The sequence below is a fragment of the Symphodus melops genome, assembly GCF_947650265.1.
Source record: "Symphodus melops genome assembly, chromosome: 12".
Classification (NCBI taxonomy): domain Eukaryota; kingdom Metazoa; phylum Chordata; class Actinopteri; order Labriformes; family Labridae; genus Symphodus; species Symphodus melops.
In genome coordinates, this window is record NC_136702.1 from 8,220,368 (window position 1) to 8,235,489 (window position 15,122).

At 41.1% G+C, this 15,122-nt stretch overlaps 1 protein-coding gene across 1 annotated transcript in view; it reads right to left on the reverse strand.

The window, feature by feature from the left end:
- LOC306832298 (follistatin-related protein 1-like) overlaps positions 1-14,663 on the reverse strand; it is a 22,087-nt gene extending 7,424 nt beyond the window's left edge. The window contains exons 1-5 of the mRNA XM_079356863.1: positions 14,471-14,663; positions 14,289-14,345; positions 1,177-1,278; positions 972-1,101; positions 33-65 (exon numbers count right to left, since the gene is read on the reverse strand). Coding sequence (XP_079212989.1) covers positions 33-65; positions 972-1,101; positions 1,177-1,278; positions 14,289-14,345; positions 14,471-14,473 — 325 coding nt within the window. The 5' untranslated portion in view covers positions 14,474-14,663. The remainder of the gene's footprint in view (positions 1-32; positions 66-971; positions 1,102-1,176; positions 1,279-14,288; positions 14,346-14,470) is intronic.
- Positions 14,664-15,122: the final 459 nt, after the last annotated feature.

Here is a 15,122-nt window from a genome sequence, read left to right on the forward strand (position 1 = left end):
AAATATACTAATGCAAGTGCACACAAACTCACCTGGGCTGGCGGCAACCTGTTCTGTTTTCTTCTCTGGTGGTGATGAAAGAAAAGAGAGAAATACTTTAAAAAAGGAGACAAATTCTACAACATTTGAGGTGAAATAATATATATGAAACAGGGTTGACTTTATTCAGAACCACAGAGATAAACTTTGCTGATATTGAGCCCTTGGCCAAAGGTCTGTAAAAGTGATATTGTGAAATAACTGTATTTCTCTGATCAATGTTCAGCCCAACAAAGAGACAGTGTGACATCTCCTAAAGTGAGAAATGGAAGGGTGACTCCAGATAAGACCAAACTATTAGATCCATTCGTGGATAAAGTCTAGGCTAGGAGTGTCAGTGTAGCACACTGTTTTTATGCAGTGACACGTGGATGGCCTTGTATGGTAGACTATCAACCCGTTGACCTCAAATATCAGTTATATGTATATGGGCAAGTCCAGAGATTAAACATTAAACAGTGCTTTAATTTACTACACACACCGTTATCAGCACTCGCACCATTTATCATCTTTCTGCCTGTTCACTAAAACCAATACTGGTGTGTCATTTTTTTTAACCTCTGGTTTCGTGAGAATTTCATATTTAATAAGTGTAGTTGAATATGTGTATTTTCAACCAACAACGAGCACAACTTTTCTATTGCGTGTGCATGAGTTTCACACCTACACTTCCACTTACATTTCCCCCCAACTCAGACTAACTCCCTCCAACTTAGACTCCAGTTTCCTGTTTGTGTTAAGTACCAGTTACATTAATGAAGTCACATCACGCCAGAGTTTTCTGTGCCACATCAGTACTTTGTCTCATATTGCATTAATATATATTTTTTAATTTTTAATTTTTTTAATTAACAAACAATTTCTCCAGGTTATTGTGTTTTTTCTGGTGTTTGTCACGTTGTGCTGTGTTCAGAGGTTGCTACCACTCGTACCCTGGCAGTGTCCATCGTGAGCCACCTGGATCTTCAGGCCGGTCAGACAAGCGTCCCTGTGGAGCTCACAGTGGTTTCTGTACGTCTTCCCATTGCTGCCACACACAGATCTCTTGTGGGGCTTACAGCTCTGGAAAGAAGAAGAGAGAATTATAATCAATGAAAACTAGTGGGATACTACAGACGGTAGTGACTCCACACTCACCTCTATACACAGACAACTGGGCTCCCCCTTCTCGTTTACAGCACACTCTCTGCCAGCCCCACAAAACACATTGGCACACACTTTGCTCTTGCTCTGCATCTCCTGAAAAAAAAAAAGAAACACATAGTTGACAGTTAAGAAATGTTTCACACACATGGCGGCGCTGTTGTCTTAAGAACACATCCATTAGAAAGCACTGCGAGGGTATTAAACATCCTGTGATATGCTATCGACATGTGTTGGGATCAAAACCACAACTTTCGTAACTTTTTAATAAAACAGTATTCTCCGTCCAAGGCCTGCTGAGACTACAAGGTCTTTGTTGCATGCTAAATAACTGGATTTAAGACTTCGTTTTTAATTTAGTAAGCCAGCAATATATTTTACAAAGGAATACTGAACAGATGTGAAAGACATTGAGTGGAGACTATTACGCCTAAACTTTGAAACATCATTGTCTTGTTACATTTTCACCATTTTTTTGGGACATACATTTTCTTTTCTGCTCCTCTAACAAACTTATACAAATATGACCAAATTGGGTCAAAAATTGGGTTTAAAAAACCCACATTATCTGACTGAAAGTATGGCTAAACTGCTTCTTCAACATAGTGTTTGTTTACTTAGACCTGCATTTCAATTCTGAGCCGTCTTGCAAAGTTTGACTGCACTGCTCCTTTAGATGGCGCCACTTCTTCAACATAGTAATTTGGAATGGTTTTAATTTGTGCTCATGACTCAGACTCGTATCAAGTTGAGCACATTTTTGTCCTTGTGTGAAGATGAAGAAGAATGACTCAGATATTCCCTGTAAAGTATAGCTGCACTTTCTTTTTTTAATAGACAGGATTCAATTGAAATTGTGTACTCTGATTCAGCACCGGATCAAGACAGAGATGTTAAATAGGTCAGTTTCTGTTTCTCGGCACTCAGTTCATGTTTTTAGCTTCTACATTTCGATTGAAGTCTGTTGAGCCCCACTTGTGTTTTTTTTGTAGTTGCCATGTCAACGATGCCAGACTTTGTTCAAGTAGTGACAGCTGACTATACTCCACTTAGAAGAATAATTGAAATTGTGGAGCTTCTGTCTACAGAGAGGAAAACAAGGGAAATACTGCTGGTGAAAACCCTCTGTGATTCAAACGACAGAATTATCTTTGCATGTGAACGCTTGAAAGGACAGAATGAAAAACATCCAGATGGGACAGTCATCTCAAAAATCCTTCTTTTGTTTCAAGTGTTTGTGTTGAACTTGTCCTCTAGTTCAGTCCAATTACTCTTGTGACAACGTCTCGCCTCAGTGTTTCTTCATTGTTTGTTTATCGTAGAAGATTGTCAGTCGACTTTCCAAAAAAACGAGTTCACTGGAGCAACAAACCGACCAATCACGAGACGCCAAGCAGAACTCCAAGAGCAGCTTTATGACCCTTATTACCTTCTCCTTTCACTATCTGTGTGTTTTTGTATATATATGTGTGTGTGTGTGTGTGTGTGTGTGTAGGGTGTTTCCACATCTGGAGTCTGGGCTGTGTTTTCCTTTGGGCCCATTCCCATGCTCTGTGAAATCTTTTCCCCTCCTCCTCCTCTCTCTTTAAGCTGCTGTTTCCTGTAAGAGCGAGACACAAAGTTGGCCTTGTCTGAGTGTGACTGCACGTGAGCTGGCTCTAAAGCTGGCCGAGTATGTTTCTGAGTCCAGATTTTTGGTATGTAGGTTAAAATAAGGGCAGTTACTTGTGACCGAACTCTCATTAGCTCACTTATGACAGAATATAACGAGATGGACGCAGGGTGGGGGCAGTCACATGCAAGTGAAGAAACATAGCAGATTTAACCCCAAAGCGGTAAGAGCAGATGGATTGTAGGTTCATTTCTATGCATGATTTTAACACACTCACACTCAAGCACACACACTTGCACACACGCTTGCACTCCAAAGTTGAGGTCATGGAAAAATCTTCAAAGCTATCCCCGTGGCTTTGACAATTCAGTTTGTTAGACACAGATGTGCTAGAAGCCTGTTGAAACCTGTAGAAACCTCCGATGAGAGCATGAATAATGGATGTGCTCCTCAGATGAATCTGGTCTAAACGTAGAGCTCGCTCTGGCTGTCTCTCTGCAAGTACAACCAGCAGAGGATCCCTGACATTTAGCTAATGAATACACAGGCACCAGGCTTTTTTTTTTTTTTTTAAACTGGCACCAGCTGATTCAAGTGGATTGTTGCCATGGTGAGAACATGTACAGGCTCCTGTAGTGACAAGATCACAGAGGTGTCAATCAAAAGAGGCAAATTGAGCCAAGACCCATAATAGGATCACAGCAGAGCATGTGGTGCAGATTTTATGATTGACACGGACTGAAAACAATGGAGCTGGGAAAGGAAACTGCCTTTTGTGGTCCTGAATCATGCCTGCATGCGCACTACTGAGTACAGTTACATGCATGCTAGTGTCAAATTGACAATTGTCAAATATAATTTATGAGCAATACTATCTATTAATTATTACCTACCAGCTTGAGTTTGCTAGTTGCAAACAAAACATTTTAGTTTTCATTTCAGTTAGCTTAGCTCAAAGGCAACAATTGAATGGTTAAAAAAAATGGGTGGTAAAAAGTGTACTAACATCTCTAAAGCTAGCTTATTACATTTAATTTGCTTGCAAACAACATATATCGGTGTTAGCAGCAATTTTCTGGAGCTTCTGCTGGTTGCCATGGTGACTATACATTAAAGTCAAAGAAATGAAATGTAAGAGTTTTTAGAGGTGTTTATAGACAAGCTATGTTTTCTTTGGGCAGTGCCAGACTACCTGTTCTTAGTTATCATGCAAAGCTAACTAGCTGCTGGGTAACCGTCATATTAACTCAATAGTGGGCAGCTGAAGTTGACAGCACTCCTGGAAACGAGGCTTAAAGAGATTACAAATCTTTAAAAAGGTGTTTAAACATCACAAAAATAACATATTCATTTTTCTCAAGAGGGAGAGTTGTCCCTGTTTCACAAACCAAGTTCAAATAGATGCTTGAGCACAATGGGGTTTCTCCCAACACCTCAGTATGTAATGGATACTTGACTGATGTAAACACAGCTATTAGCTGAATCACTAGTCACAGCAGACATTGTAAACAAATGCACAATCTCAAACACATCCACAGTGGGTGTCCTACTTCAATCACATCAATTTTTCAGAGCAACAAACAAATCCTTATTTTCATTTTTCCCATTCTAAACCCTTCACAGTAGCTGGAGCTGTAACAAGTGACGAGGTAATCATTACAGATTAAGCAGGGCCCGTTGTACAGATATGTGCCTGCAGCACAAAAAACTGACTGTATTTATGCACATTTCACAGCCCATTTTCCTCAACTCCTACCGTCTTTTTTCCCAATTCGTACTTCAATCTATTTAGTCAAGAGTTCAAATTATGTGAAAAAGATGGAGCGATTAAAGGCATATTTCTCAAAACCCTCTGTGTATGCTTTCGTCTTCCAATCTTGTGACTTAATTTCTCTGCCTTGTCTTATTCCCAGTGCAATGGCCTTTTACGGCAGCGGAAGACGTGCCGGTGAGCCGAGACGAGCTTAGCAGAGCTAGACAAAAGTAATGGGAGATAAAAAAAAGTGAGTGAAGGAAAGAAAGAAAGAAAGAAAGACACTGTGCAGAGAATCTGACGATTAAGAAACAGGTAGATGGTAGATGGCCTCCCCTGCCACATGCTGAACGACTCCATGCTGTGGCTAACTTGAATTAAAGGCCAATGCTGTCACGCTCAAGTTGAGAAAAAAATTGAAAAGCCTCTCTCATTTTCCAACAATGACAATACGCATAGAGCGAACCAGCAGCACTGCTAAATCTGAACACACTAACGCATTAAATTCCCATTAGAAATCCATCTGCATCTCTCTCCTTTTCTCTCCATACACGCAGCAATATGACTAATGGAGCATATCCACCTTTAACTGCATGTATTCCAGCTTTGTGCACATGCATTTGTGTTTGTGTGCGTGTCTATCTGTGATGCCCCGTTGATCTAGCAGGCCAATCAATGCATCTCTCCTCTGGGTGTCATTTCACGACCACCATGAATCCATACCCACAATGCACCCTGCCCCTCATTAGCATAAACAACATTGACTTACTGATTAGAAACCCCCTTCCACGAATACGCCTACAGTGATAAACAGTGCAGAGGTATTAAAAAAATAAAAGTCTTAAATACCAAGTTTATTCCTGTGAATGAAATATGCAATGCTACGTCTTTCTGTAGTGATCAGGATCCATTCAAATCAGCTTAATGGGTTTATTGGGCCCACAGTTTAATTGTATACAATCCAATAAAACAAGCGAGCATTGAATCCTTTAAAATTGAGCTGTTCTTTTACTGTGTCACTGAGATGTTGATTCATAGCTATGCTCTTCTTTGAGGTCATAGTCTCGAAATATACAGTTGTAACACATTACAGAGGGCTTAAGGTGAGCTTAAAGTTGCTGATGTATTTGTGCAGTTGTAGCTTATCAAAGTTTAAAGTTGTGGTATAGTGATAATCCTTAGAGAGACAAACCTGACGCTGAGGTACAATAACTCTGACGAGTGTTTTCTAAAACTTAAATATTACGCTATATGGAAACTTGAATTATTAAAAATAATAAGTCCCAGACGGGTGCAAGAGGATGGACAAGGAATGGTGTTTAAATCAATTTCGGACACTCTGATATGCGTTGTCAGTGTGTTTGCCTCTCAAGAGGCTTTCTCCTAAACAAAAAAACAACAACAAGACAAACAATCTCCATGCATCAGTTATTTCAATTCCACATTACTGACTGTATATAAGGAAAACAAAATGAGAAAAAGAAAAAAAAGAATAACTGGAAAAACTTAAACCTACCGAACTCACAATTATTCATCAAAGAAATTATATTTCATAACTCATTATAGCGTTATAACAATGACGCTGACACGAACAGATGAGGCTGTAAAGTCAAGGCCGGCTTTCAGGCTCCCGACTGTGTCCTCCAGGCATCAGGCTGTCTCCTCACTCAGATGATTTTTACTGGAATTATTAAATCAGAAAAACTTCCAATTTCAGCAGAATTGTTCTACTGAATATTTTATTTCATATGTTTGACATTTTGGGGTTGCACTCGTTCTCATCACTCTCATGTACGTATAGTTCAAATGAAGCTGGGTTTGCAATTAAGTGACATACACTGATCATATTGAATGATTTCAGGGATGTGCACAGCTCAGAATCTTGAATTTGAAAATTGGTTGTTTCATAAGAGAGTTATTTATTCTTGTGTCAAGTTACCATATTTGGTTCAAATGCCACAATAGCACGATCAGTGACATAGGGTGATCTCTTCTGATTGGCTAAGTTAGAATCACAGGCTTCTCCACCTTACTGAGGTGCAGAAGGGTGGCCATATGTAATGTGTACGGAAATTACCAAAAATAGTCACTTGCCCGATAAAGAGTTTTTTTTTTGTTTTTTTTTAATGTTCAACTACTTTATTTACCAGGTTATACCAATTACCAGGTTAGTTTGTTTTGGAGTGAGATAGACCTCTGTGGATACTTGAGCTACAGTTAAAACCTCAGAAAAAGGTACTATTTCACAGCTAAAAAGAAATCAGATATTTCTGATTCATGAGAGCTAATTCATGTGAGCTGATTAAGAGTCTCCATGAATGATTAATTGATACATCAATGTTTAGGAGGCAGTCCTCAAAAAACTCTTAAAAGTGTTCTTCAGTTTGTCCAAAGTAGGACAAAACATACTGCATTCTGATTTTTGGAGTAAGTAAATGTGTTTAACTTCACTTTACTGAAGCCAAAAGCTTTTGTTCTTGTTCTCAGGCTACATGGACGTGTTTTTAAGTTCAATTTTTACTTCACCATTGCAACTCACAGTATTAAACTGACAACTGCATGTATAGCAAGAAAGGCATCAACCCTAAAATGTGTTCCAGTGATTTACTAGCATGTTTCAGATTAAATAGTGATGGAATAATGAAGTGAGGAAAAGAAGTGAAGGAATTAAGGAGTTGGGGTGGGTGCATTCCTGAGCTATGTTGTGCCTCAGCTGGGGTCCGACAAAGTTCGCCTTGAGCCAAAATCTCGTCTGTATCTAGGTCAGAGAGGTGCCCCATGCTCTCCCCCTCTCCATCTCTTCCCGCTTCCCTTTCCTGTGTTGTCTCTCCAGCTCTGGATTGTCCAACACCAAGTTTCTCGAGTTGTAAGCTCATGCCAGCCGCGGAAAAAAAGAGACGCCGAAGAAGGCTCCAACTGAACAGCTTGTCTCCTCAGTCATAAAGATCTCCTTCTCGCTGCTCTCGTGCTCTGAGCAGGCCTTGCGAGACGTGAAGAAGTGGAGCACAGCCAAAGACGAACAAGAAACACTCTTATTCGACTCTACGCAAACGATGAACTAGTTTCCGTCTTTAAGGAACTGTTCACATGGGAGGAACATAACAGACTTTCTTTTATGAATCATTACAGAAAGCTGTAGCATTTGCCCTCAATAATTTACACATTTTCCTGCTTTCAGAATCTGTTCAACTCAATGTGCATACTCATCAAATCAGGTTCAGACTCATTTCTTCTTAGCCTGACAGCCTCTTGAGATCAGACAGGCAAAAAGCCTGTGAAACACATATTCAACCTCAGAATGACACCATCTATTGACATGCTTCCTATTGAGATGCCTGCTAAGTTTTTCATGGATTTCTGCGCGAATGAGCTGATAGTTGAGTCGGCAGGATGTGTCCTTGGAATAATGAGGCCAAAGTAAGACTAATTTGAGCCAGTGCTAAAGATATGAGCTCTTTGAACGGCCTCTATGGGTGGATGGGTGGTCTCAAACAATCTCCTGGGGGGTGTGGGGGGGGTGGACATGTTTAAGTTTTAACTTGGAGAAACAAAGGGACCCTAGCACTCAACCAGTTTATGCTGCTTTTTCAATCCCTGCTTCTTATTCAGCGCGAAAGGAATGTACCAACGGACCGGATGATGTCACCCTCGTCTGCTGCCTCTTCTTTTACATCCACAAGCTGTGTTGGTTTTTAAGAGCTGAGATAAAAACTAAACACTGAGGAAATTCAGAAGAGGATAAAACATAGAAAAATAAGTTTGACGGAAAGGAAAGGAAGGGAGAGGAAAAAACAAGAGGAAAAAACAAAGAGAAAGTAAGAGAGTGTAAAGAAAGGGAGGAAATACATCATGGTCTGGGCAGAGTCACATCTGCTCGCAGTTAAAATGTCACCAGAGGACATAAAATGTTACAAACACAGCAACACCCTAGGCGTCCCCTCCCCTCTGTGGACACGTTGCTGTGACTAAAGTGTCCCCAGTCCCCACCACCTGACCCACAATCCTTTATCCATAAAAATCCTCTCGTCCACACGTCTGTCTTTCATTCTCTGCTGACAAAATTTTGCTAAATCCTTTCGCTCTCTTTTTCTCTACGTCCACTTTGCCACTTTTCTCTCCCCTCGCTCCCTCCTCTGCAATATTCTGGGCATTTTTCCATCGCCAGGAGAGAATGTGGAAAGGGAGAACAAGAGGGAGGGCCCATGTTAGGCTAAGTCCAGGGGAATGAGTACATCTCGCATGCCCTCCTCTATGCTCTGTCTTAGAGGCCAGTATCGGGGCAAACGGCTAGGACGTGTTTGTAGAAGGAAAAGCCCCGTTTTCATTCTGTAGGAGGTGTTTAGTGTATGCAGCCATTTCAAGTCTTGTTCTGAGACTGACACTTTTCTTATACCAGACAGTCAGTGGGACAGCGGTCCCTGCATTTAATATAGCCGGCCTCGAAACCTACAAAGAGGCACAACTATATTGTTTATCTTACAGTTTATGACAAACCTTTAGACGTCGCCCTAACTTGGGTCAACTTTGATGAATAAATAAGATCTGGAAATATGACAGGATTAAATTCACTTAGATCTGAAATGAAAGAATAGTTCTAAAGCAAAACAACAATAAATATAAAGAAGTGGTTGTTTGCTGATTGTAAAATACAACTTTTTTATATACTGTTTTTCAGGTTTTATGAACCAATGTAGTTGAGAAAAAAAACACCAGGTCTTTTAATAATGAATATCCCTTTTTGCATAGCTGTTTACCATACTGCCATATCATCAATTTTTATTGGGGCCAGCCTTGTATTTACAGCTCAATATATTTTCTTTCAAAAACACAAAAGCAACATTAGAATAGATAGCAAAATAAGCTCATCTTTAAAGACTCTGTATCAGCCCTGGTCCCTAAATAAATAATGAGGTATGTGGTTAAATTCTCTGAAAAAGAGACATTGCTGACAGTTGAGAATAGATTTTTGTGTGAGTGTTTTAAACTTTAGTAATGACGTGGAATAGAGTTCAACAGTTTTGAGGGGAAAGCTTGTTGACCTCGATGAGGTCTTCAGATGTATGTTACCTGGAGGATCTAGGTTTGACATGTTTTTTCCCAGGGTGAGTCTGGACCTCTGCTCAGCTCTTTTATATAAAAAAAAAACGCTGACCTGGAGTGTCCATGTATTAAAAAAAAAGTTCATCAGAAGCAGGCTGTGCTGTCACATGAGATGTATTTAATTGCCAACAGTCCATGAGTACTTGTGTTCGCCTTGCAATGTTTTCTATGCAAGACGTGTACTTAAAACGTAAAAAAGTAAAAAAAAAAAATGGCAAGCTGAAACAAGGAAATATTTGAGATTTTCAGCTTTAGGCAAGAAAATTGAATTGTGTCCAACACTACAGAATAACTCACACTGACCAAGAATATTGAATGTAGCCAAGGTCTTTTTTGGATGTGATCTGTAGCCTTATCACACACATCGCAAGTTAGATCTGTTGTACAAACCACTTGAAGGTAAAACTGTGCAAATGAGCCACTTTTACTCTTCAGCAGTTGTCAAGACGTTTTTGGTTCAAGGTGGAGGAATTTTAACAACGACAACTGGCAAGAACAATGGCAGCCAGTTAATCACTCATCCCACAGTGACCTCCTTACTGCCAAGCAAACTGCATTACAGATGCAGGGCCTGACCTCAGGGTGCGTCCTCTAAACAGGCGGCTGGATGCGAGCTGATCTCTGGAGGATGTTAATGAGTTGTGTGTGAGGTTTTTGCCTGATGACTTATCCAAAAAAGTATCTCGGCAATTCTGAACTGAAGTGGAACAGAACATCCTTTGAATTCAAAACAGATTTTTGACGTGATAATCATGACATTGCTGTGAGCTTTCCAAGGAGCAAGAGTTCATGATGGAGGTGCAATTGGTTAATCAAATTGGTACCTCGTGGCAGACACTGGTTGGAGTTTACAACAAACAAGTTATTAATTTCTGTCAGGAACTCAAGACAACTTTAACTAAAATCTTAAAAAGTGTATCTGGGGAAAAAAACAACAACCCCGCCTTAAAATAATATCACCACTTCACTCAGATAAGAGCCTAAAATCAATATATGATAATACTATTGGCCCATTTAATACAACTAGACTTAAATGAAAAATAATCTATACTTTTAATCAGAAGAAAAAATACAAGTTGATCTGTCAGCCAGATCTATTAATCATGGACTCGTAGATGATAATAATGTGGATTCAATTTGTTTTAATATGAATGAAATGATATTTATGTATCATCACAACCTGAATTATAACCTCCATTCAAGAGGCATTGCTGAAATTCAGATTTAGACCTTTTCACCTTTACTCATGCTGCACTTTTAGTATGCATGAGTAAGTTAAACCCTTGAGGCACACTTGCATAATGCTCTTTGTCATTTGTGTGTGCGTGTTAATTTCTGTGTGTAGAGCCTTTAGTGCAGAGCAGCGGTAATGATAAGACACCAGCACAGCTGGTACGCTAAATGAGGACTTCTTTTAAGCCAAGCCAAGAGTGAAGAGTACACACTGCAGGGACATGAAACGCAGCACATCCCCCTTCTTTGTGTCCCTCTGCCCCCTCACTCCACAGCCAAGACTTACCTCACCCTCTGTCTCATCCGCTGTAATTGCAGGACTGTGGCTCCATCTCCACTCTGTTTAACATCACTCTAGCTCTTCGGCCCTGTGCATGATCCATGACTGGATGCTGGCTACAGTAATTAGAGCAGGCTGAAACAGACAGAGGACACAGCGTCCCCTCTTGCTCATGTTCCCTACACCTGGGCGGATATTTTTAGCTCACAATGAATGAGAGGGAGCAAGCATCAACATGGCAACATAGCGGGTTTGCTTGGCCCAATCAGAGTCTGTCTATCCTGGCCCTAAACAAGAGACTGCTTCTCTTTCTTTGCTTCAAACTGACTTATTTGGCCCCCCAGCTCCAGGACAGTCTGGGAGAGGAGAAGAGCCCGCCTGGTTTCTTTCTTGACGTCTGTGTTTTCCAAGGTCTGGATCCGGAGTAGATAACTAAATTAACCACGGTGTCATTCCACCCAGGCACAGCGGATGATGCGAGATAATAAGATAACACAAAAACACAAACACTTGCTTTCTCTTTGCTTGCTTGCAAGTGGGTTCGCACGCGTTTCCCCCGAGGCCGCATACTCTCATGACTTTCACTATGCCTGCATCTCGACCTCCTTTGCATATCAAGCTCCCAGTGTGTTGGACTTCAACGTTTTATTCACAAGATGCACATCTCCTTTCTAGCCTGCAAACACACACACACACACACACACACACACACACTCTAAGTCCCGACCCAGGCCACCCTACAGCACTTCATCTTTGAGCTGCTTGTCTTCAGATGCCGCAATTTCTCACCTCGAGAAGCACACAGGCATTGTCCTTTAAAATAAATCACAAGCTGGTGTCCAGATTTTAATAACCTGCACTCGTGCCAGAAAGTAGTCACATCAATTGACACCCAAAGATGCCTTTTTTATCCATCAGTGTTTCTAGCCTTTTTTCAACACAGTGTAAACAATCTAACACACGTCTGCTAACCTAAACATAGAGGCTCATCAGATCGTCTCCTGCGATAGCTTCGCTCCAACTTGTAGAAGCACCGGAATGTCACTTCAGACCCTTCCCACGGTCAGTCAACAGGCCGTACATTATCAGGGTAATTACCTCCGCAGAATTGATGCCTCTCCAATGCTTCCCCATTACCTTAGTGGGTACACTCAACAGACTCTTCTGTGTGCTCTGTCTTCACCAAGCCATACCTCAGAGATAAACACCATGATTCCAATGAATCCGCACACAATGACACACTTTCAGCCAGCAGGTGAGTGTAGGGACAGCAGTGGAAGGTCAGGCAACATTTCAGAGTGTTGTGGCAGTAGAGACACTGATGGCCATCTGTGTAAAGCCATAAAGATGGATTGGGCAGCAGACAATTGGTTTATCTTGTGTTGCAACATTTGGCGTAGCTGCCTGCAAGTGCTTGAAAATCCATCCTGTAATTAGCTCACAGCGATTCCCCTGTTCAGTCCCTCAGCCTGCACATGTTGTTCAGGTCAACAGAAGAGTCAATGTAAAGCCAGGTGTTCAACAGCTGTGATTGACAAACAACCACCACCTGCTGTAAGTTTTTTTTTTTTTTGAGAGCCTCTGTACACGTTGGCTTAAAATAAAAAAGTACTTGTTAAAACAAAGTTAAGAGACTTATATAATGGTATAGGGTAAAAATTGATATGCATCAAATCACAATTATTATATAAAGAGATACAGCATGTGGGTGTCCTGGCTTGTAAGTTGCACTGCTAACATTAGCTAGCTATCAGTATCGGTTATGTATGGTACTGGCCAACACACTGTACTGTACATCGTACTGTCTGTTCGGTTTATGGAACAGTAAGACAGTCAGAGCAGTCATCTCTCGCTATTAAACTTCCTTTGAAAACTCTCACCAATCACTGCAGTGAGGTCCGGCAGGAAAGATTCAATCAAATGCCTCCCTGGCTCCCTGTGCGTACTTTAGCCTCTGCCGTGCACCAGCCTGATCTCTAAACGCCTCACCTCCATCTGGGATACTCCACGTCTACCGGAGCGGAGGAGGCAGAGAAAGTCAGCTCAAGAGACCACTGTCAGTGCGATAAGTTTACGTAGACATGGCAACATGTTTAATGAAAGGGGCATATACATTTTTATATAACAGTCTTTAAAGTTAATAAAACCCTACATTACATCAGCTTATGTAACAGGCTCGTATTGATAACGGTAAAGGAGTTGTGTGATATTTTCGGGGAGGAAAACTGTTTTGATTTTCAGAGAGTTCAGATAAGAGGATGGAGGTGGTCCCCTCTCAGTGCCATCAGGCCAGTTAATCTCACAACACATTATCTCTGTGTTTACTCAGAGGCTGGACTACTTAGAGCTGCAGTGTGACACCCATAAGGTGAGCATTCTCACAGCCCCTGAGTACACCAGCAAACACACATGCTCTCAGCCTGTCTGACCACCCAAACACAGTATTCATGTGTGCCATTAGAGCAGCTGCCATGCATGCTGTGGAGTGTTTTACCACCAAATCCTACAATACTGATCATGGGTGTCATCAAGCGCTTGACCAGCAAACACAAAGCCCTCACTTCTTTTTTTTTTTTCACTGTTATGTGTCACTTCTTGTGTTACTCTGACAGCTTGTTCTTGTGCTGTAAACGTCACATCTCAATACAAGTATTTTTGAGCCAGTAATATGCATAATGGGAGCGTTAAAGCCTACAATGGAGAAAAAAAAAAAAAAAAAACCTCACATCAAAACGCCATGAAATTATGTTTAGGATTAGGAAAGACGTCCCTTCTGAAATAATCTGTCCTAGTGGCAATTAAGTGAAACTGTGAGCCTTATTGTCCCCATAATGGGGCCTATAATTGCGTTGAGTGGCAACAATAAATGCATAATTGGTTCCCCTTCAGAAGATAAATACTATCGTCTACCAGACTATAGGCCTATAGTTTAGGTTGAGGAATCTTGGAAACACAGACGCTTATTTTCACCGCAGAAGCGCTTTCCAGATGTTTTTTTTCCGTATGTAAACTAAATGTATTCATGTTGTGGGAAGGTTACAAGGCGTTTAGCACAGTAAATGAAGCCATTTTAAAGAGGTAAAATTATTAAGTTTTAAAAGAAGAAGAAAAAAACCCCACAAACTTACCTCGGCGTTGCAGACAGCCAGGGCCAGCAGAAGGAGCGCACTGATACTTCGCGACATCTGGACGAAGAAAAGAGTAAAAGTGAGATTGAGTGCAGAAAATAGTTTGACATAAAAAGCCCGTTTCTACTCATCAGGTGTAGAAAACTTGAAGATAAAACGCTACTTTCAATGTTCGCCGTTACCATTTTTGTTAAAAGCAGCTTCGCTCGAAAATCTCAAAGGAAGAGGAGGAGGAGGAGGAGGAAGCCGAAGCTGAAGCTGGTCTGGATTTTTGTCGGGACGGAGGCGAGCAGGAGGTCCGTGATTTTAAGAAATGTGTGGAGCGCGGAGGAATTCGAGTCAGTCTGTCGTTTTCTCCTCCTCCTCTCTCATCGCCATGGCCAATGAAAACGGAGTCTGGAGTCCTCAGAGGACGTTTACAGAGGAACCGAGGAGGGGGAGGGCATCAGGAAAGTGTGTGTGTGTGTGTGTGTGTGTGTGTGTGTGTGTGTGTGTGTGTGTGTGTGTGTGTGTGTGTGTGCTTTTAAGTGTGCAACAATAGCCTCCTGGAAGGAAAAGTATTCTACAAGAGGGTTTTTTTTTAATCTTGCAGGTAACCTTACATTCATCATCCAAAATAGCCTCCTCTTAAAGGCGACAATCTCACTTGTTTTATGTGTTCAGAAATACAAAGACTGGGCTTTTTAGATACACAATAAAACATGGGTTTTAAATAAAATTGTAAATGATCAAGTTGGTTTCAACATTTAAAGCTGTAGTAGTAGGTCTTTGGTCACTAGGGGGCAGCAAATAGTATGTGAAGCTGCACAGCCAGCAGTCGAGGTGCAAGATTAC